This window comes from Stigmatopora argus, chromosome 12 (genome assembly GCF_051989625.1).
Source record: "Stigmatopora argus isolate UIUO_Sarg chromosome 12, RoL_Sarg_1.0, whole genome shotgun sequence".
Taxonomy (NCBI): domain Eukaryota; kingdom Metazoa; phylum Chordata; class Actinopteri; order Syngnathiformes; family Syngnathidae; genus Stigmatopora; species Stigmatopora argus.
In genome coordinates, this window is record NC_135398.1 from 7,792,133 (window position 1) to 7,812,818 (window position 20,686).

Consider the following 20,686-nt stretch of genomic DNA (forward strand, 5'->3'; position numbering starts at 1 on the left):
ATGTCGGCTTACTTGACTCTGTTTCTGATGATAAAAATAACACACAACTGAATAAAGGGAATAGTATCAAACTTGGAAGACATGTTGGTAATATATACATAATTCATTCTTTTATCAAAGGCATCCATTCATTTTAATACATTAATCTGAATATAGGGCTAAATATTGTTTTCAATGTCAATTTGCAGATCTATAATTATTTATTATAGAATTGTTAATCATAATTTGGTGCCCTAGTAAATAAACCGACTTGAAAATGTCCATGAAACACGATTGGACAGTGATTGACTATAACGTGCAGTGACTTTAGAGCACTTTGTTTTGTTCTAATAGTTAATGTACTTATTTATTTATTTATTTATTTATTTTATTATTATTTTATTATCATTATTAATATTATCATTATTGTAAATACGACGGACGAAGTAAGTAAAATACTATGTTGATGTCATGGTTGGGATATGAAGAAGAAAAGAGTCCCAAAAAGAAGTTGGAAGCACTTTCGTCAAAAAGCCAAGGTGACGTTTAAAGAGACACGTCACGAGGCCGGCGTCCAATCAGCGAGCTGTTCTTTGATCGGGTCTCGCAGCCGTTGGAAGTTCGCTGGACGTCAGTTACAATTTAAAGTTGGATCTTCAAGGCTAACGTTAGTGTAGCTTAGTTGAGCCTAGCCTAGCCTAGCCTAGCTTAGCCGCGCCGCACGACCTCTGAACTTTCCGGTGAGTTGCGTCATCAAATAACTTCACGTCATTTGGCTGTCATTAGGATGGACTTTAAGGCACAACAAAGTATTCTTCTTTTTAACGTGTTTTCCTTATATATTTTTTTCATATATGTATATATATATAAATCAAACGTTTATTAGTGCCATAATAATCACTTGTTTATTTGCCGTTAGAAATTTCCCATTAGTCTATTTTTTCTTCTCTTCAGATTACATTTTCAAATAATACCGATCTTTGAAATGTAATTTTAAATATACGGATCAGACTAAAAATCTAATCATTTTATGACATTTAGTTTTATAACATGAAATGGAAAAATGTCGACTCTGGAAAATCTTAATTTTTGATTGAAAATGGTTTGATGACAATTTTTGGCTCTAGTCAATGAAGTGACATGTTGAAAGAATAATGAGATTTGAACCTTCACCACGAAGTGCATAAATAAAACAAATAAATAATAATCTATTGGTTTTATTTGTTATTGTTATCTCTTCGTTTGTTTGTTGTTATTTGTGCCCTTACCTACTTATGTTGTGGACTATTATGTTGACTACTTATAGTAATAAGTAGTCAACTTATAGTAATAAGTAGTCAACTTATAGTAATAAGTAGTCAACTTATAGTAATAAGTAGTCAACTTATAGTAATAAGTAGTCAACTTATAGTAATAAGTAGTCAACGTAATAGTCCACAACATAAGTAGGTAAGGGCACAAATAACAACAAACAAACGAAGAGATAAATAATAAATAATAATAGTCAACATAATAGGTAGTAGTCAACATAGATAAGCAGGTAATCATCAATGGAACTGATAAAGATAGCTTTTGAGGTGGGTTTTTTTTTGCATTGTAAAATGTCAAGCGTCTTCACCAAAGTCCAAAATGATCAAAAAAGGTCCCCCTTCCCCCACTGTCAGTCAGGTGTCTGGGAGCGTCCCACCCGACCGCCGACCTGCCCACCTAAGCCCCCACACGCCCACCCACCAGCCACGCCATGAGCGGCCGAAGCCACAGAGCCGGGTCAGACCACATCACACTTTATTCCATATCATTTCATTTTATGGAAGATCAGGAATGCCAAAAAACTCATCATTTTGATTGATTTAATAATTTTCTTTTCACATTTAATTTACTTCACATTTTATTTGCTCTTTCTTAGGATGCCAGAATTGGCAAAAGTCTATCCATTTAATATTGAACCGTATATTTTTTATATATTTCAATCTTTATTTCAATTTTATTTTAAGCTCTCTCTATTCATTCATTTAAATTCTTGGACTTTATGTTTATTTCAACATGAAATAACATTTTATTGTTTTCCATTTCTATTTAAACTCATTTAAAATAAGTTACGTTTTTGTTTCAACATTCATTCATTTCTTTAGTTATTTTTCGGAGACATATACTATTAATATTACATTTTGGCACTCCTGGCGCAAGATTACCTGGAAAGGGACTGGTCGCCGGCCCAGTCAATGAGCGTCCGTTCCCTGTGCTGTGTTGTCTGGCGTGGTGTCGTGCGTTGTGTCCTTTTGGCTTTTGCGCCATAGGGCCAAGCGATGCTGTTGCTGCTCGCCGCCGTCCAAGGAAGATGCTCGCCGATGTTCCCGGCCGACCCCGACTGACAAGTCCAACTGGCTCAAAGAGGAGGCGAGCTTGCTCACTTTAATTATTCATGAATTCAAATAAATGTAAAAAAAAGATCTTACATGATTGACTCCTCCCCCTCTCTCTGATGACGTCAGAGCGAAGTCTCGGTGTCGGCGTGGGCGCAGGACAAGTGCGTGGAGCAGGTGAAAGGCCCGTGGACGCTGGAGGAAGACGAGCGGGTGAGTTAGCGAGCGAGCGAGCGCTTACCTAGCCGGCCCCTCCCACGCGGTTGACGGCGCCGGCACGTGGCAGGTGGTGGAGTTGGTGCGCAAGTTCGGCAAGAAGCACTGGTCGCTGATCGCCAAGCACATGCGCAGTCGCAACGGCAAGCAGTGCCGCGAGCGCTGGCTCAACCACCTCAACCCCAAGGTCATCAAGAGCCGCTGGACGCCCGAGGAAGATCACATCATCTGCCAGGCGCAGAGGTTGCTGGGCAACCGCTGGGCCAACATCTCCAAGCTCCTGCCGGGCAGGTGAGCCGTGGAGGCTGGAGCACCCTGGCCAAACGCCCTCACGCCGCCGGTTCTCCCCAGGCCCGACAACGCCATCAAGAATCGTTGGAACTCCACCCTGAAGAGGAAGGTGCAGAAGGAGGGCCCTCGCCCCGTCCTGCGCCGTCACCCCGACTCGGCGGCGCACCGCGTCAGCTCTTCGTCGTCCAGCTCATCCGACGACGACGACGACTCTTCTTCTTCCTCCTCTTCCTCCCCCTCCTCGTCCTCCTCTTCTTCCCCCGAACAGGCGGCCTTCAAGATGGAGGCGGGCGTCAAGGTGGGTCGGCTGGCGCGGGCCTACGTCGATGATGGGTGACGGGTGACCGTTTCTCCCAGGATCACCTGATGAGCAGCGAGATTCTCAACATGCTGACCGACTGGAGCCCCTCGCGCGGAGGCATCAACGAGGACCGAGCCACTATCTTGTCTCGCTCTGAGGTAAGTCTTCAGTCCAATTACGACGACAACAACAACAAAAAAACAAAAGATGGTGTCACAACAATTAAAAGGGGGGCACTTGGCAACATTTAATCTTTTGAATTCATTGACAGCTTTGGACATCCAATCCATTTTGACGGGGAGGGGCGTGAAAATGTTTGGTAATCATCACTTTTTGTTCCTGAGTTATCATGAAATTCCTTTTCTGACCACTGTGACATTTAACCCTATGACCCCAAAAATAGAATTGCCATCTTTTTCTTCACCCAAATGTCTTCCTCTGACCTCTGTGACCTTATGACTGCCCTCTTCCATTTCCTACTGCAAGAACTCTTAATCCCAATTTGTTATTGAGGTAAAGTAAAATTCCCTTTCGGACCACTGTGACCTTTGACCTCATGCACAAAAATATAATGTCCCTTTCCGTTTTATATTACTAACCAATTAACAAACTCACCCGGCAAATTTGAAATCCCTTTAATCGTAACCAACTTCGTGCCGAATTCTTTTTGGGATCCGCGTGACCTTTGACCTCATCACCACAATATAAACGCAAGTAAAAAAAAAAAAAAAAATGTCACAAGCCATCTAAAGAATTAAAAGAAGTACCACCTTGACGTACAAGAATTTGTGCCGCAGGATCACCTAATGAGCGGCGAGATCCTCAACATGCTGACCGACTGGAGCCCCGACCACAGCGTCGAGCACGGGGTCGCCGTGGTCGCCTCGTCTCGCCCGGAGGTAAACCGCGAAGGCTCAATCCGACGGCGGGGGAGGCGGCTTCACCGCCCCGCGGCTCCGTTTGCGTTCAGCTGTCGGAGGACGCCCGGATGACGGCCATTTCCCCGGAGGGCGACGGGCTGCTGCAGCCGGCGGGCGGCGCTCGCCAAGGCGACGGCGGCCAAGGCGAGCTCCTCTGCTTCCCGCTACTGGGGCAGGAAGTGTGGTGGTGCCTGCGGCCCGCCGACACACCCGACATGACCGAAACGCTGAGGACCAAAAGCGAGCCCTTCGAGGTAAACGCTCGCAACTCATCGGCCGGCATTGACGATCATAGGCGTCCAATCCAATTGGACTGGAAGGGTTAGCAGCGATTGTCCCTAAAAAAAAATTGAAAAAAATATGGCAAAATTAGAAATTCCCCAAACAAAACAAAAAAACGGGTTAAAAAGGAATTGTATTTGAATACCGTTATGTAGGCTGTACTTCAGCTTCTTGTGCACGCTTTGAGCAAGTTTTGTTTTGGCTGACTTTGCAGAGAGATGGGGCCACGGCGGACGCAGGCTGCGAATCATCATGAAGTGTCGTCGCCAGGGTCACGCCCACTTTTTTGACAGGCATTTTGCTCAAGTCAATCAATTTTGGAAGTAAGCCATGACTTCATGTGTAAGTATCTTACAATTGTTGCTTTGATTTGGAAAGGGAGGACTGGAGCGGTTGTTCATTGCACCTTTTATTGATTTCTTGAGCAGGAACATCTTAACCAAACTCCTTTTAACTTGAAAGTCAACAACAAAAATCTACTTTATTAGCTCTTAATATTCATTGAATGGAGGAGTTTGAGAAATCTCCACTTTTGTGTATTTTAACAAGTACACAAATCTCACTACATTGAACTACAACAATAGGATTGACATATTTAAGGCTTAGCAATTGTTAAGGTTTCCCCATCTTGTCTTGTTTCTTCATTAATTATTGTATTTGACTGCACTTCAAGATTTGATTTGAACATTTCAATTTCATTTGTATCAAATGTTTCCTAATAAAAAAGTGGGAAAAAAAATCATGTTGGAGTTGATTTCCCGCCATCATCCGGGGCAAAAATGTTCTATTGATTTTTCTTAAAATCTTAAGTGCAGGTTTTTTTTTGCGGCTGAATTTCGTTGCCGTGGAATTTTGGTGACTGCTTTTTTGAATTTTCATCTGAAAGAAAATTCTGTGTTTGAAATGCCATTATTCGACCTACGGTGGAATCAGTAGAGCTTCATAGAGGCCTCGAACAGACGCATCAAGTCTTCCTCGCCGTGCTCGCGAGGAGAAAGTTTAGTCACGCGCTCCTGAAAGGCCGCAAAAATGAAGAAAAGTCAGGTGTGGATGGAAGAGAAGCGTCCGTCCGAACGGGGGTCCGGCCTACCTGCGGAATGGTTCCTCTGACCAGCGCGGGGATGTCGTCTTTGCGGTAGCCCACGGCGCCCAATCCGTCCTCCACCTTCAGCTCGGCCAGGAAGTTGCGCAAGGTATCGGCCAGCGCGGCGCCGGCGTCCGCTCGTTTCACGCGACCCACGTCGGCGCCTGAAGACGAGTCGGTCACACCGGATACGGAACGGCGTCCCGACGACCAGTACCGAGGATTTCGGCCGCCTCCAGGTGGCGCTCGGGACAGGCGGGAGCCGTGAAGCCGAAGACGGCCGGGGCCGTCAGGACCACCGATAGACCGTGAGGCTGGCCGACACAAAGAGTGTGCGGTTTTTGAGCGTGGCGTCCCGCGGGTGTGCCCGTGTTGTGTTACTGACCACTAGGGGGTGATCTACGTTGTATCCGTCCGCTTTGTGAGTCTTGACGTTCCCCGCGATGGGATAGGACATTCCGTGACTGCAAAAGGAGAGGACACAAAAACTAGGAGAAGCATTTTTGTTAAGTTTTAAAAACAAAAATACAAAAATAAAAACTTCCTTAAAGGGCACCCGTGTTCATTCACTGGTTGCCATGGACGGCGATAGACGCGCAATCCATTTTGACTGGGCGCGCTGGTGGCAATCGAGCGAAATACCCCCCAAACTAAAGGAAGTGACTGCGAAGTGACCTAAAAATACCCCAAATAAACAGGAAGTGACCCAAAACCAATTGGAAGTGGGCTGGAATTGCCCAAAACTTAACAGGTTTAATGCATTACCCCAAAACTGCTTGCCCCCAAAAAGTTTACAAATATTTTACAACTTTATTTTTTTTAAAAGGAGATAAAAATAGCGAATAACCCATGATCCTTGTGAGGATAAATGGTACAGAAAATGAATCAATGGTGAATAATCACAATCATTTTTAACATGTATAACAACAATACCAAATGTATTCATTGTTCATCCCCTTGATGGCTTCATGAAATAGTATATATTTGATCCAAAAGTTGCCTCACCAAAGATGGACGCCGGCGTTCCCGAATCCGATGCCCGCGAACACGCTGGCCAGGTGCATGGCGGAACGGGCTTCCGCGTCCTCCGGGTCGTCCACCGCCCGCTTCAGATACTTGGCCACCACTCGGAGGGCGTGTCGCGCCCACACGTCGCTGATGGGGTTGCTGCCCTGGTAGGCGGGCCTGTACAGGGGGTCGGGGGGGCAGGGGGCGCGTCGGTGGTACGGCAGGGCGGTGTACGACTCCAGCGCGTGGCTGCCGGGGGCCAAAGAGAAGTGAGGGCGCCGCCCGACCGCGATCCTTAGGAGGAGGGCGCTCACCAGAGGACGTCGAAGCCGCTGTTGGCGGCCACTCGGCCGGGCATGCTGAGAGTGTGGAGGGGGTCCACCACGCCCAAGGTGGGCCGCAGCGCCCGGCTGGCGATGCCTTGAAAAGGAAAAATAGCATGCTTGTTTTTAAACTCAAACAATATTTGTAAAGTTTTTGGGTTCAATTTTGGTCATTTTTGCTGTGTTCAATGTCTTTTTTTTGTCCAAATTTGTACATTTTTGGTCCATCAATGGTAACAGATAGCATTTATTTGGTCCCAAACCCCCTAAAAAATGTTAGGCCTAAAATGGTTCATTTGTAGTCAAAGATTGATCATTTTAGGGGCCAAAATTGTTTCATGTTTGTTGAAGAAAATGGTTTTCATATTTTTGGCCATCTGATACACTCGCATTGGATTGGTTGGATCAGAAAAAATCAATTTTGCATTTCAGATTTTTTGGGACGTCCTTAATTTGACGGGCGGGGCTTACCTGTTTTTGCCTTCAAAGGTTCGTAGTCAAAGATGGCCACGCCCGTCGTCTCGCTGCCGGTGCCGGCGGTCGTGGGGACTGCGGTGGGCGGATTTCGAGTTGGGCGTGGCTAATGGGCGGGGAGGCGTCGTGCTCACTTACCCGCGATGAGTGGCTTCAAGGCGCCGGTGACCGCTCTTCCTTTCCCAATGGGAGCGTTGACAAAGTCCAGGAAGTCGGCGTCCGGGTGAGACGAGTACAGGTTGGCGGCCTTGCACGTGTCCATCACCGACCCCCCGCCCACTGCCACAAAGGCGTCAAAGTCGCCCCTCTTGGCGAAGGCGACGGCGTCCAGGAAGCTGCGCGGACGAAATGCGAGGGAGCGTGGCGCTTTTTTTCCGGGGGCGGGGTTTCCAGCCGCGTCTCACCTGCCGTCGGTGGGCTCCACGCGGACGCCGTCGTACACCTGGTACGGCACGCCGCTGGCGTCCAGAGACTCCAGAACCGCCTTGACGGGCGGCAGGCCGGCCAGGTTGCCGTCGGTCATCACGCACACGTTGGCGGCGCCCAAGTTACGGAGGTCCTGCCCAAGTAATTATGATATATACAATATATAGAGAGATCTTCTACAATATACATACCATGCCGATTTCCCTGCTGACTCCTTCTCCGTATCGGATGTTGGAACTGGCCATCTTCCAATGAGGACAGAGGTCACATGACCATCACAAAGCCACGTTGTGTCAAGGCGAAAGCGGTGAGTGTTATTACCTCGAAAGCGTAGTCCGTTTGGCGCGTTTGAGGCATTTGGCGCTGCGCGTAATTTGCGCCTGCAAAAGACGACATTCTAGCTTCTGACGTGCATTACATTACTTCAAATTAAACATATAACTATCTTTACAATGTTGTTTCAATAGAATAAAACATTTTTAATCAGCTTATTGCGTAAAACTTAGCACTCGTGCCAGGAAATGGTCAATGATTTAAATCATGATAAATCGCACAAGATTGATTGCAATTACAAGTATGCCAGATTATAGGAATAATGAATCCAAAAGTAGTGATTGGTACACTTTAATTTTAAAGTTACTGCCATAATAGTGAAATAATCATTGGTACTATCTCACTGGCAGCCATTGACGGGAATAGACGTCCAATCCATATGAACTAGGAGTTCTGGCAGTGAATGAACAAGTGCCTTTTTTATTTTGGGATTTAATAAAAGAAAAATGACTATTGTAGTACTTTCTTTTTCTAATCGTTTTAAATGGATTTTTTTCTGGAAAAGGGTGACAACCAACCCCGGTAACTCTTACTCCAGTAAAATCAATGCATGAGACTGATACTTTGAACCTTATTATTTACCTTGATGAAACGTGTTGGAGTGGGCGGGGCATCTACACCTGCATAGACACAAACTTTATGATGACGACGTCAATGTTGCCAAGCAAATGTCAATCCAACCTGACCTTTGCAATAGGCAACTACATAGCGACATGCTAAAAAAAACTTTTCCCCACAGAAACGTATCAGTGCGGTCACGTGACTTCAAAAGTTGACACAAGTGAGCGTCCACGTCACACTCGGTTTGCAAGCGCGCAGTTGTACGTAAATAAGAGATTGTTTCTTCTTACTTACGTGGCACGCTCCAGTTGCACCAGCAGACGGACGACTCGTTCACGTGCCGCTGCCATCTTGACTAGAAAAAGTGGACGTAAATATGCACTGACGTCAAAAACAAGCGACTCTTCAAAATACTGGGCAAAGTTCGACAATGTTTACAAATGCATACTTGGAAAGTGAAACTTGAAAGAAATGAAACTATTTTTGTCAGTATTTTCTTCTAAAAATAAAGCTTTTCAAATGTTGAAATTGTTATCGCATTTGAATGTCTTTAATAGTGTAGGATAGGTTTATTATAACCCTTCATCTTTGTTTTATTTTTGAGTGTGTAATTGGTTACCTGTTGTATTTATAATTGATATATTTCAAAGGTATATATGTATATATATATATATATATTTTATAGAGAAAGTTGTACAATCACTGCCAGTCCCTCCTAGTCTAAATAGATTGGACGTTTGTCATCGAATGGAAGTCAATCTGTTCATTTACATGTCTTACCAATTGAAAACAAGTTGTTTATTTACTGACGTCTGGTTTTAAAACACGACTACAAAACGCCCACAAGGAGGCGCAGTGAGCCAAAACCACAGAAGACGAGGCAGTTGTGTTGTGAAGGAACAGAACCCCGTTAGCACAAATAGCTTCCAGGCTAACACCTGACATGAGGCATAAAAGCTGAGGCGTAAGTTTTTACTTTGTTCTTCCGGGCGCAACGACAACATTCAATAGTTCCAAAGTTTGACTTACGACCGGAGAGCTCGCGTAGAGCTCGTTTACGTTCATTTTTCTTGACTTATGGCAGAGCTTGCGACGATAACTGGCGGTTAGCATGTAGCTTGTTGGCCTTTCATGTGACGTCAGGGGTCGGTCAAAAAGCTGTTTGAGAATTATAAAGTATTTTGTCTGTTTTAAGTCCCATAAACTTGTGATGGGAAGTGAGGTTGGCATGTTTAAGACTGTTTGGCTTTTTGAGCTCAGCTTTTTTCAGGGAACTCTATTGGGGAGGGGGGCTGCTTGAGGGGAGTGATTGCGGGTGCCTCTGTTGTCATGGTAACAGTAAAAAGAGTCGCCGCATCAGGATAAAGTGCAGTAACGGTAAGGCAAATCATTGAAGTTTCTGGACAGGAAATGAATGGTTACGGGTAACGCAGAGGTTGCCATTGATAGCAAGGGCTTAACGAAATTTCCCCTTCAAAACGGAACTGGTTTGGACCAAATATTAACTTGTCTGAGCAGAACTTTTCCATTTTTGACCGTTTGACAGTTGGTCAAAAATGACAACTTCTCCTAAGGAAACATTAAAAACAAATGTTATTTTAAGCATCTCAATCGATCGACTTCCCCGTCTAGGTGGAGCGTGACCGGCGACGATGTCGTTGATCGAGGGCGTCGGCGACGAAGTGACGCTGCTGCTGGTGGCGCTGACGGCGGCGGCGGTGCTGCTGCTGGCTTGGGCCTCCACCCGAACCTCAGAGCACCCGCGGGCGCCGCTCACTCCCGCCGCCGCCACCGAGACTCTGCCGACCGCCTCGAGCCCGGACACGGCCACGGCCCCGGCAGCGCGAGCCCCGCCCCCGGTCGACAACAAGGGCGACGAGGCGGCGCCGAGCGAGGACTCTCAGAGGAACATGGTGGTCCGACTCAAGTTCCTCAACGACACGGAGAGGACGGCGCGCGTCAAACCTCAAGACACCGTGGGATACATCAAAAGGTAACGTAATGGTAGCTTGATACGGACTTCTTATTATCACTGCCATTGACGGCGCATGGCGTCGCGTTAACCTCAGTTAATGGTTTAAACTATGCATTATAAATGACTAAAATAAAATGTCACAATTTTAATCAATACATCATTTCACAAATATAAAAATAAACATGTTATCTAGGTAAAGTGCAGCATGCTTTGCAAGTTAGCATCATCTTCAAAAAGGATGCGACGGTAACACGGCGTGCGATTCCCCGACCCCCCACCCACCCCCTATCCCCCGGCAGGACGTACTTCTCGGGGCAGGAGCACCACGTGCGCCTCATCTACCAGGGTCAGCTGCTACGGGACGACGACGCCACGCTGGAAGCGCTCCGCCTGCCGCACAACTGCGTGCTGCACTGCCACGTGTCGCAGCGGGCGGCGGGGACCGGCGCGGCGGGCGGGGCGGCGGCGGCCGAGCAGGTGCAGGCGGCCCTCAACGTGGGCGGCCTGATGGTGCCGCTGCTGGGGCTGATGCTGGCCGTGCTGTGGTACTGCCAAATCCAGTACCGCCACCTGTTCACGGCGCCGGCGTCGGCCTCGCTGCTGGGCGTCACCGTCTTCCTCAGCCTGCTGGCCTTGGGAATCTACCGCCGCTAGCAACTGTTCACCGGGCGCCTATTTGGTGTTCCGTTCCCGCCACCAGGTGGCCTCCCGTCTGGATGTTGACGAAAGAAACGGGGTTAAATGGCGGAGTGGTCAAGTCTTGTTGCGCTGCCATTTTCTCTTTTCTTTCGTCTTATCTGACGCCGCCGCGTCCAAAGCTGATGACGTGGCCGCCGCCGAGCGCTTTTTGGGTAATACGCGGGCGGTCCTTCCGAGAGGACGGCCGAATAAAAACAGCAGCGCGGATCGTGCCACGACTCTCTAAATGAGGCTAACGTGACGGGCGTCGACATCTTGCGGCTCCGCCATCAGCTCTGAAACACATCACAACACGGTGGAACGGTGGTCAAAAGCGCTTTGCAGACAACCTTCAGATTGACCTAGAAGACTTTTGGCTACGAGCGTCCGTGCTCCTAATTGGACGCTTCCCTGCGATGGAGAAAAAGGAGTGCCAATAAATATACTCATTAAAAGGGGATGGCGATTTTGGTTGGGGTTTTTTTTGTTGTTGGTTTTTTTCCCACCCCCTCCAAGATGTATTGCCATCTTAAACTATTTTCTGTCAACATTTTGCTTTCTAGTTTTGCAAATGTGTATGCAATTTGGATTCACTTTCATGGGTTTCCGATTTGATGCGAAATGAGGAAGAACGAGTGTGCCAAAATGAAATATCGGGAATTAATTGGTGGGGGATCCAATCTAAAACTTCTAAATAAATAGAAAAATTTCAATGGTGAATAAACAAGTGTTGGGATATGGGTTAAATTATTCAATAAAGCAGAAACAAAAATGTTGAAATAAACTCTACTGAAGTAAAAGTATGAAAAACATTAAAGAGATTAAAAGCTGGAGTTGACATTTTAATGATATGTTTATTTAATTTTGGCACCGCTGGTCCTCGCCCCCCCCTGACAAAAAAAATCAGCACTTATCCATTTTGTGTCCCCAACAATAACAAGCTGACCGTTGTCCTTTTAGGGTTTAACCCACCGTGCCGTCGAAAACCCGTTTCAAAAAACTACTGTAAAAGTGATTAAAAGAGTAGACATCCAATCCATTCTCGCTACAAAAAAATAATAATGAATGGATGGGACGTCTATAGGCAACCGATGAGTTGAGTTGGGAAAAAGAAAAGCCTGCTCTTTCACATTTCAAAGGATTTTTTTTCTGTGTGTGTGTGTCTTTTTTGGTTGTTTGCGGTGGAAATTCATCATTGAACGATGCCGCCGCCGCCGCGAGAGAGCGCAGGCGCCCATCCCACCTGCAGGAGCGACGTGATTTCGGGTACTTCCACGTTGACCGTCTCCAGCAGCATGATGGTTTCCGTCAGGGGCAAGCTGCGCGCCGAGGCCTTCTCCGCTTCTTCGTCGTCTTCGTCCACGCTACGCCGAGACATGCTGCAAGCGGGCGGGGCAACTCAGCTCCGCTTTTGTTTTGCTTTTTCTTCGGGCCACTTCAAGTATACAGTCAAACCAAGGGCGCCCTCTACGGGCTGAGGCAATTCCCGCAGCGGAATATTTTTCAATTGGATACTAGAAACAATTGCACTACATATACTGTCGTTCCCTTTTTTAGTGGTTCCATTTTAGTAAAACTATTTTGGTAAATAAACTAATATTTTCATTATTTCTTTTTAGGAAAAGTAAAAACGGTTATTCATTTTAATGAAGAAAATTATTTATTTTCCGCTCTTTTTCCCTATTTTAATATACCAAATACTTTTTTATTACAGTTTATATTCTTCAATGAAAAAATAAAATGTCCTATTTTTTAAAAAATAGTTCATTTAAATATATGAACGATTTATTTTAAAATAATTTGTTGGATATCGTTTTAGTTAAAAAAAAAAATTTAAAAACTTTTTTTTATAAAAATAAATAACTTGAAAGAAAAAAACATTAAATCGAATACTATTTCCCGCATTGAAAGAAATCCAAAAACTCCTCCCGTATTTTCTGCACTATAAGGCGCAACTAAAAGCCCTCCATTTTCTCAAAACCCTCAGATGAATATTCAACATTTAGAATGAAAGGCCTTTTTACCTGTGTCTGACCAGTTTGAGCAGGTGCTGCGTGTACAAGCTGATCCAATTGTTGATGAAGAGGCGCAGGGCGTCCTTGAAAGGTTGAAGGTCCACCTGAAGCCAGCCGTGCACCAGGTCGTAGTCCTCCAGCTCGTTCACCTTGGTCATCTGATTTTGGAGAGCGTAGATCTAAAAATCCAAATAAATAAATCATTGAAGTGACAATAAAGAGTCAGCGTCCCATTTGAGGTCACCTCTCTTTGAAAGTCGGCCAGCGTGGGCGGGGACTCGTCCACGTCCTCCTCGCCATCCTCCAGCCTCCTGCCGTAGGTGAGGAACTCCTTCAAAACGCCGCGTTTGGGACTCATCCACAGCGGCGAGAAGCAGTCCAGCTCGGTCTTGCGGAGCTCCGCCTCCGTCGTCACCTCCTCCAGATGATGCATCACCTCGTCTTCCAGCGCCGTGAGCTTGCTGTTGTCCTTTAGGACCTCCTGCCGGCGCCACCCACGGAAAAAAAAAGCCATAAGCGATCAATATGAAATGGAGGAAATAGTTCCCGTCCGGCCTCACCTGATAATTTTCCAACCGATCGGCGCAGATCCGTTGGGGCATGGCGGCGGCCGCGCGGACGTCGGCGATGAACAACTTGAGCACGGCCTTCAGGTCGCCGGGGACGGCCGGCTCGAAGACGCTTCCCGTGGGCTGGAGCTGCAGAGACACCTGCAGCAAGGCGCCCCTCAAGTTCTGCGTGAACAACGAACGACACGGTCAGAACAAAAAAGCACCGATCCCACGTCGGCGCCGGCGTCGGCGTCTTCACCATCGGCGTCATGTTCTGCGACAGGAAGTTGAGCGCTTCCAGGAGCATCTGGAGGATGGCATCCTGCACCAGTTGGTCCACGTGCTCCACGTAAGCCGACCACATGGCCGACGACTGGTCTCTCACGCCGTAGAGGGCGGCATTTTCCTTGGGGAGATCACAGGCGTCGTTAAGGTGGGAGTCAATGGACGCCATCGTTCACTTTGACTGGCTAAGCGTGTCAAACTTTGACGGATGCGCTACAATTTCCCCCATTTTCAGGACACTTCCTTTTTATATCATGTCACTTCCTGTCAATTTGGGGGCATTTCAAGTTCACTGGACTCGCTTTTAATTTTTGGATAAAGCCAGGTTCTAAATGGGGTTGGGTGCAACCTGTTGTGAATACATTGGCCACATCCAACATGGCGTCGCCGCCAGGCGCCTCACCTTGACCAAGCGTATGACCTCGGTGCCGTCGTCGCACAGCCGCGCGTAGCTCTCCTCCGTTGCTCCGCCCCTCTCCAGGAAGCCATCCGTGATGTTGAGAAGGGTAAGCCCCACCCAATCCTGGGCAAAGTTACAAAGTTTACAAGTTGGGACTGCGGGCGTGCACACCTGTGAACCCACCTCCGTAATAGCGACGATGGCGTCCATGTTGTCTCGTGCCTCGTTGACGGAGGCGAAAAAGGTTGTCAGGTTTTGCCTCGTCTGCTCCATCAGCTCATGGATGCCTGGAAAGAAAAAGGCCAAAAGTTGAAAGAATTTTGTTTAAACCTTTAGAGATGTCATTGAGGGGGCGAGACGTCCAATCGCAGTAAGCCAGTGAGCCAGAATCAACGGTAGACCTAGAAATGAACAGGAGCCATCCCAAAATGAATAGAAAAATCAAGTACATAAAAAAAATCATGCTAAATTGGGGAATGATCATGAGTCAGGTTTTTATAGCAGAGAAGGGAGAAAAAAAGTCACGTGACTGACCATTGCTGGTCCAGGCTTTGTTTTGGAGCGCCAACAGGCTCCGCCTCTGCTCCTCCAGCCCATCCTGGATCAGCGGAAACTCCACCGGAATACCTTTCTCCACAATCTGGAGGAGAACAAGCGTACGCACACATTGGCTAGACGTACTAAGGCGCGGGGGAGTCCCTGGTGGCCATCTTGGGACAGAGGACGATTGCGATTGATTTTGCACGCATACCTGGTTGTACAGGGACACGATGCTGCAGAGGCTGAGGTAACTTTTGCCAATATCACGTCTGTTCTGCAAAATCTCAGCAGTTTGGGGATTGAGCTCCAGATCTTTCTGCCAGTGAGCATGTTTGAGCTCAGCCAGGAGGGCCTCCACCTGGACGCAACCCATGAACACCCACGTTAAAAAAAACAAAAGAGGGAACAACAACAACAACAAAAAGACATTTAACAATGATATTGCACTTTAAGAGGTCCATAATGTCTCTTTAAAGTTTACAATTGAAAGATAACTTTGAGGTAAGGACTGACCTTTTCTCTGCAGGGAATTGACAGTATTTTTTGCTCCTCTTGAACCAGAGGAATTTGGAGGAGAGCGCCAGTGTCTCGGTCCAGCTTCTGGCTCCACTCCCCCACAACCGACTTCCGGATGTCCATCAGCTGGTTGGCGATCTTCTGAAAGCTCAGCCGCACTTTGTCGCACGACTCCACGCACCTGCGGAGACCAGATGTTCAAATGTGGGAATCGGAGAATGAAAATTTGAAAATTAGTACTAGGCAGTGGGCACCATTTAAGGGGTGAGGGAGAGCTGGTAACCAACCAAAATAGAAGGGGACATACTAAGTCGAATGGAGCCGTGATAGGCTAGCGTGAGTTATGCAAATCCCACTAGAACAAGTGAGTTTTTACAAACAGAATAAATGATAGGATCTGATCCATAACTATGGTTTTTGTAACGCTTTGCCTCTGCATAGATGTAACCAATGACGTGGGGAAGGATCCAGCAGGGGGCATACCAATGGAAAAAAACTAGCCAAGACTCTTTGTCTTTATCGAGGGATGAGCTATAATACAAAATTGAAAGTGGGTTGGAGGAAAAAGTCGTCCCGAAGAACATGATTCCAGGGAGAATTTATCAATGTATTATTAAGTCAGCTGGGATATTATACTCCAGCAGCCCGTGACACTGACCAGGGTAAGCGGTGTTGAAAATGAATGAATTTTCTTACAGGTGTTGCACAGTCTGGAAGTTCTGGAGGATGTTGTGAGCCCTCAGCATGACCTGCTGCGTCCACTTTAGCGTGATGGCGGGCGAAGAGAAGAACCTGGACGTCACGTCCTTCTCGCTCTTGCTCCTGACCAAGGCGTGCACCCGCTCCAGTTCCCGCATGACCATGTCCACCACCCAGGACAGCTGAGGACGCAGGCGTTCCCGTATGGAGGCGCGCTGCAGCAGCGGCCCGAAGATGGCCAGCACCTTGACGGCGGCCGAGGGCAGCCGGCACTCGTCCAGCCTTCCTCTCAGGATAGACACCAGGCGGGCCTCCAGATGGGACACTTGCTCTTGGAAGGACGCCGCCAGTACCGGAAAGCTCTGAGGGGGACAGCGAACGGGGATGAAACTCAGCGCGCCCGCCAAGGCAGGTCGGAAACCAGCAGATGCTAGCTAGTGCGTGCCGGTGTAAGCTACCATTAGCAAAAGTAAAGACCATGCTAGCATAAACTAGCAGACGCTAGTGCAAGCAATCTTAAACTAGTTTTAGCAATCATAAAGAGTGTAAACTAGTGGAAGCCATGCTTGCTTAAACTAGCATAGCCAAATGTAAATTTGCAGACACGCCCATCTTCTGAACCGCAGACATTCATTGGCGCTGACCTGGTCGGCGGGCTCGCTGGCGTCGCACTGGCAGTCGGCGAGAGTCTGAAGCTCCTGCAGGAAGTCTTGGCACACGCCCTTTACGGCGGCCGTCCACATCCTTCCGCGGCCACCCGCCATCACCACATTCTCCAATTGGATCTGCACTCGAACGCGGTACACTTCCTGTAGCGGGAGACGAAAAAGGCCGTTCGCTACGCGTGGGAAAGAGCGGCTCGGTAGACTTACCTGGATGATTTGCAGGCGAATCATGAATTCGTCCAAGCGAGAGAAGACCAGATGAGAAGGAAACTCCCACCTGTGTGACCCCCCAGCCTGCAAATGGTGAGCACAGACAAGAGAGGTCATTTGAGGCTAGTCAATTAGCATTAAAATAGCTTTCTGATTTCAGTGACCTTTGACTTCAGTACATCAAAATTTAGTCAGCCCTTCCATTTCAAAAGCATATCCCATAAAACAGGATAATAAGGGCATAGAGGAAAAAATTCGATAAAAGCCATTCCACACAGCGGGAGACATTTTCTCAATGCTGGTATTGTTCTAGCCAATCAAATGATAGAAGTATTGTGCCACCTTTCTTGGCTTTTTGCGTACCTCCTGTTCCAGGAGCATCCTGTGATGGATGTACTTGTCCTTGAGCGTCTGCAAGGTCAAGGTCACCACTCTCACATCTTCCATAACCTGAGCTGGATCCAAAAGCAGGCCTCGCATCACGCCCGGTCCGTTCAGGAACGTCCTGCTCTGCAATACGACAACAACAACAACAACGCGATTTTAAATTGGGCGTTTGTTACCGTTGCGGCAACACGCTAGACACGCTAGACGGGACGCCGACCCGCTCGATGAAGAGGTTGCAAATCTCCTGCAGCAGAACGACGATCCAGCAAGGTCTGCAGTGGAAGCGCGACTTGATCCACACCTGGTGTACCTGATCCATGACGGCGCCCATGTTGTCTCTTAGCTGTCAATCAAAGATTCAATAAGGCATTGTGAATACACACACTAAGTCAATTTTCATTTTACATCAGTCGTAAGAATTATGATTAATTTTTGTTATGCTTTCTTATTTTAAGCCATTCCGTCATCTCACGTTACACCACGTCATGTTATTTTGTCTCATCATGTAAGGTCATATCATGTTATCACATTACATTGCAACATGCTATATGCCATTTCAAGGTTGTCAAGATGTTATGCTATTCCATGTTATGCTATCACGTTACGCTATTTTACATGCTATGTTACGCCATTTCATATTGTCAGGCTGTTATGTCAGGCCATGTTATACTATGTCCTCATCCTGCGTCACGTTCTGTTATATTATGCCATTGCATGTTGTCATAAGTTGTACCATGTTATTTTGTGACATGAAATGCTTTATGCCTTATGATATGATATACTATGCCATTCTAGGCCACCCACCCACTCTAGGCTTACCTGCGAGTATTCCAACTGCTGCAGCTCCTCCACTTCACGCTGTAGAGGTTGAAGCTTGTCAGTGGCATCCTGGGCCTCTTCCAGGCCTGTGGGGGGGTCAAAGGTCAAGCGCAAGCCCACGTCCCGTGGCCGCGCCGCTTTCGACGGGACCTTTTTCAGCCTGGGCGTGCATGTCTTTCAGGATGGCGCTGTACGCCCCTTCGGCCGAAGCCAGCAACCCCGCCGCCTGCTGGGCGTCTTCGCTCGCCATCTGAGCCCGAAAATAAACCCACGGCCATCATCACCACGGGGTCTTCGGTCTTCCGACGCGACGGCGTTGTCACCTGTTGAAGGATCTGCAGCAGGTTCTTGAGTCGGTTGTTCCAGAAGTTGAACTCCTCGTTGGGTTGCGGTTGGAGTCCCTCCAGGAGCGGGCGCGCCGGGTGCTGCCGCAGGAGGTCCGACACCAGGCCCGCCCACTCTACCGTCAAGGCCTCGCAGGCGTGCAACAACTTCACGTCAAATGGTTTCCTGTCCACCAAACGGACGGACGCTTTGCTCATTTTGCTCCCATAAACACCCGATCCATTCGGACCGAGAGGCCTCGCATCAACGTACTTACGTTAGCCTGGGCTAACCAAAACGACCCGTCGCACCTGCTTGTTAAGTCCTCCTAAAAGAGCGCTGCGTGGTTACCTTTCCTGGTGCTCCTGGAGCTGTTTGGGCAGAGGCAAGAAGGTCCAACCATCCTTCCGGGCCTTCATGACCAGAGCTCGGTTCTTTAACCTCTCCATCAAGACCAGCGTCTCCTCGGCGGCCCCCGGGGCCCAGCCGTGCTGATTGGCCGGGTTGGCCAGCAGCGGGCACACCACGTCCTGCGTCAGCGCCGAGATGAAGGCGAAGACCCGCTCGGCGTGGATCTCCTCCATCAGCAGCCCGTCGGCCACATTGTCGTTGCCCACCATCCCTTTCTGCAATTTGGCCAGGCAGGTCACCTTGCCCCCGTCGGGCGGGAAGTCCAGGCTCATGCCGGAGCCGCTTGCCTCGCTGCTCCACGCGTACAGGTTGAGCGCCTCCTTGGTGTTGAAGAAGCCGTTGAGGGCGGTCAGGTTCTTCTTGGAGCTCACAAACTCCTGCCATTTCTCTTGGCTCATGTTGAGGCTTTGCATCAGCCACGGCCGCAGGCTCTCCAGGCGTTCGTCGTTGGGTTCCATTTTGCTGTTCCTGGGGTCCGAGCTTCTTCTCGCTTGCTTTTGGCCTGGGCGTTTCCTCCTTTGCTTCTTCTACTCTTCTCTGTCCTGGATCGGGCGTCTTCTCATCTTCCTTGGAGAGGACTCTTAAACAGAGAAAAACAAGTGAAACATCAGTTTTCAACTTCTTTGACACATAGAGTGACATCATCGGGTGACAGCTGTGATGCCATCGCTTGGCCGCATCGTTTGCTTGAAAGTTGTTTTTTTTGATGAACGACAATGCAAAATATGTCGGGAGTCGCCACCTATCATTTTTTAGCAACATATGAACCAAGTTGGACCACAAATGAAGCATTTTGCTTCAAAACATGCACAATTTTTTAGCATTCATTCACCATTTTAGGCAAAAAACTAAACAATTGACAAAAGATTTCTTTTACCGACATAGTACTATTTTTAACTCATTTTCAAAACTTAATTAATCACAAATAGTCGCAGGCCATTTGCCATGGAAAGGATGGCAGAAAATGTAAACGAGTTTGCTGCAAACCCTCCGAAATCAAAGATTTAGAAACTACTACGTACATATAAGTTTACCACGAGAATGCGACCGCAGAGGGCGCTCGCGTTCTCGCGAGTTCAGAGACGCCCACAAGAAGAAGAACGAGCGCCATGCACCAAATCATTCATAGCGCTCGTGGCTCGTTCACGCAACACCAAGTGTGCTCTTAATTTGGAAATTAAGTATACGATCATTCGGTAATTGCACCAAGAAAAAAAGAAGGTAAGAAAATCGAGCTCGACTTGCCTTTTAGTTTGGTGGAAGCCTGCCTGCCTGCCTGCCTTTGTTCAGCGTCTTCGACGGTGAGACTCGGCCTCTTCTCGAATACTTGATAAAACAAACAAACAAAAGAAACAGCGAGACTATTAGGCCAAGGTATTAGCCTATTCATTACAATTTACTAAAACATCGGCAAGAGTAGTATGTTAGTAAATGGGGATTTATCTGCTGCAGTATTCATTACTATCACTAAAAACACGTGGTCAAGAATTTCAAAATAAAGTAGAAATGTTTTCTTAAACGCTCTCCCATAGACAGGCAGAGTAATGTTGGGCTCACTTAAATGTTAATTTGAGAATGCTCCATTCCTGTTAATTTTGGTCCACCTTTACATTTTCTGGGTGCCTTCTGGAACATTTGGGGTCATTTTCC

At 47.5% G+C, this 20,686-nt stretch overlaps 4 protein-coding genes across 15 annotated transcripts; 2 read left to right on the forward strand and 2 right to left on the reverse strand.

The window, feature by feature from the left end:
* Positions 1–551: 551 nt before the first annotated feature.
* Positions 552–5,083, forward strand: LOC144085500 (uncharacterized). 2 transcript variants are annotated; one of them, XR_013304159.1, is made up of 11 exons: positions 552–719; positions 1,644–1,746; positions 2,277–2,376; positions 2,472–2,555; positions 2,629–2,849; positions 2,910–3,147; positions 3,207–3,308; positions 3,948–4,049; positions 4,121–4,324; positions 4,567–4,694; positions 4,781–5,083. XR_013304159.1 is itself a non-coding variant. In XM_077614830.1 (10 exons), the coding sequence occupies exons 2-10, from the start codon at positions 1,721–1,723 to the stop codon at positions 4,606–4,608; spliced, it is 1,119 nt and encodes a 372-aa protein (XP_077470956.1). In that variant the 5' UTR covers positions 552–719; positions 1,644–1,720; the 3' UTR covers positions 4,609–5,082. The 2 variants fall into 2 exon arrangements, 1 of the variants encoding a protein (XP_077470956.1); XM_077614830.1 differs by having other exon boundaries at positions 4,567–5,082.
* On the reverse strand, positions 4,696–10,353 carry adhfe1 (alcohol dehydrogenase iron containing 1). Of its 4 annotated transcripts, none has more exons than XM_077614826.1 (14): positions 9,591–10,353; positions 8,852–8,916; positions 8,583–8,620; positions 7,989–8,047; positions 7,859–7,912; positions 7,646–7,800; positions 7,380–7,576; positions 7,239–7,316; positions 6,759–6,864; positions 6,442–6,693; positions 5,822–5,900; positions 5,654–5,750; positions 5,443–5,600; positions 4,696–5,365 (listed from the first exon to the last, which is right to left on the reverse strand). In XM_077614826.1, the coding sequence occupies exons 1-14, from the start codon at positions 9,789–9,791 to the stop codon at positions 5,282–5,284; spliced, it is 1,623 nt and encodes a 540-aa protein (XP_077470952.1). In that variant the 5' UTR covers positions 9,792–10,353; the 3' UTR covers positions 4,696–5,281. The 4 variants fall into 4 exon arrangements, with proteins under 4 accessions (XP_077470952.1, XP_077470953.1, XP_077470954.1 ...); XM_077614827.1 differs by having other exon boundaries at positions 8,856–8,916; positions 9,591–10,340; XM_077614828.1 differs by lacking the exon at positions 9,591–10,353 and adding an exon at positions 9,342–9,349 and having other exon boundaries at positions 8,856–8,916.
* On the forward strand, positions 9,378–12,047 carry tmub1 (transmembrane and ubiquitin-like domain containing 1). Its single transcript, XM_077614832.1, has 3 exons — positions 9,378–9,525; positions 10,194–10,554; positions 10,836–12,047. The coding sequence occupies exons 2-3, from the start codon at positions 10,214–10,216 to the stop codon at positions 11,188–11,190; spliced, it is 696 nt and encodes a 231-aa protein (XP_077470958.1). The 5' UTR covers positions 9,378–9,525; positions 10,194–10,213; the 3' UTR covers positions 11,191–12,047.
* Positions 10,824–20,428, reverse strand: LOC144085497 (dynein axonemal heavy chain 17-like). Of its 8 annotated transcripts, none has more exons than XR_013304158.1 (22): positions 20,282–20,428; positions 18,977–19,616; positions 18,625–18,811; positions 18,452–18,551; positions 18,302–18,387; positions 17,700–17,825; positions 17,459–17,605; positions 17,093–17,179; positions 16,865–17,029; positions 16,218–16,582; positions 15,519–15,702; positions 15,217–15,363; positions 15,000–15,105; positions 14,649–14,752; positions 14,469–14,588; positions 14,040–14,186; positions 13,790–13,963; positions 13,645–13,710; positions 13,474–13,540; positions 13,239–13,408; positions 12,458–12,593; positions 10,824–11,248 (listed from the first exon to the last, which is right to left on the reverse strand). XR_013304158.1 is itself a non-coding variant. In XM_077614823.1 (21 exons), the coding sequence occupies exons 2-21, from the start codon at positions 19,492–19,494 to the stop codon at positions 11,198–11,200; spliced, it is 3,333 nt and encodes a 1,110-aa protein (XP_077470949.1). In that variant the 5' UTR covers positions 19,495–19,616; positions 20,282–20,428; the 3' UTR covers positions 10,824–11,197. The 8 variants fall into 8 exon arrangements, 5 of the variants coding, with proteins under 5 accessions (XP_077470949.1, XP_077470947.1, XP_077470950.1 ...); XR_013304157.1 differs by having other exon boundaries at positions 10,824–11,510; XR_013304156.1 differs by lacking the exon at positions 10,824–11,248 and adding an exon at positions 11,495–11,510 and having other exon boundaries at positions 12,458–12,688.
* Between the last annotated feature and the right edge of the window lie 258 nt (positions 20,429–20,686).

What these genes read in the sequence shown, in the direction of transcription:
- LOC144085500 (XM_077614830.1), top strand. Translation starts at nt 1,721, where the DNA reads ATGAGCGGCCGAAGCCACAGAGCCGG. An exon ending in TCCAAGCTCCTGCCGGGCAG is followed by an intron (nt 2,850 to 2,909) that starts GTGAGCCGTGGA and finishes GGTTCTCCCCAG; the next exon opens with GCCCGACAACGCCATCAAGA. An exon ending in CCAAAAGCGAGCCCTTCGAG is followed by an intron (nt 4,325 to 4,566) that starts GTAAACGCTCGC and finishes CTGACTTTGCAG; the next exon opens with AGAGATGGGGCCACGGCGGA.
- LOC144085497 (XM_077614821.1), bottom strand. Translation starts at nt 19,494, where the DNA reads ATGGAACCCAACGACGAACGCCTGGAGAGCCTGCGGCCGTGGCTGATG. An exon ending in CGCAGAACATGACGCCGATG is followed by an intron (nt 13,964 to 14,039) that starts GTGAAGACGCCG and finishes TTGTTCACGCAG; the next exon opens with AACTTGAGGGGCGCCTTGCT. An exon ending in TGGCCGACTTTCAAAGAGAG is followed by an intron (nt 13,409 to 13,473) that starts GTGACCTCAAAT and finishes TTGGATTTTTAG; the next exon opens with ATCTACGCTCTCCAAAATCA.
- tmub1 (XM_077614832.1), top strand. Translation starts at nt 10,214, where the DNA reads ATGTCGTTGATCGAGGGCGTCGGCGACGAAGTGACGCTGCTGCTGGTG. An exon ending in ACCGTGGGATACATCAAAAG is followed by an intron (nt 10,555 to 10,835) that starts GTAACGTAATGG and finishes ATCCCCCGGCAG; the next exon opens with GACGTACTTCTCGGGGCAGG.
- adhfe1 (XM_077614826.1), bottom strand. Translation starts at nt 9,791, where the DNA reads ATGCCAACCTCACTTCCCATCACAAGTTTATGGGACTTAAAACAGACA. An exon ending in GTGGAGCCCACCGACGGCAG is followed by an intron (nt 7,577 to 7,645) that starts GTGAGACGCGGC and finishes TCGTCCGCGCAG; the next exon opens with CTTCCTGGACGCCGTCGCCT. An exon ending in CTTGAAGCCACTCATCGCGG is followed by an intron (nt 7,317 to 7,379) that starts GTAAGTGAGCAC and finishes CGCCCACCGCAG; the next exon opens with TCCCCACGACCGCCGGCACC.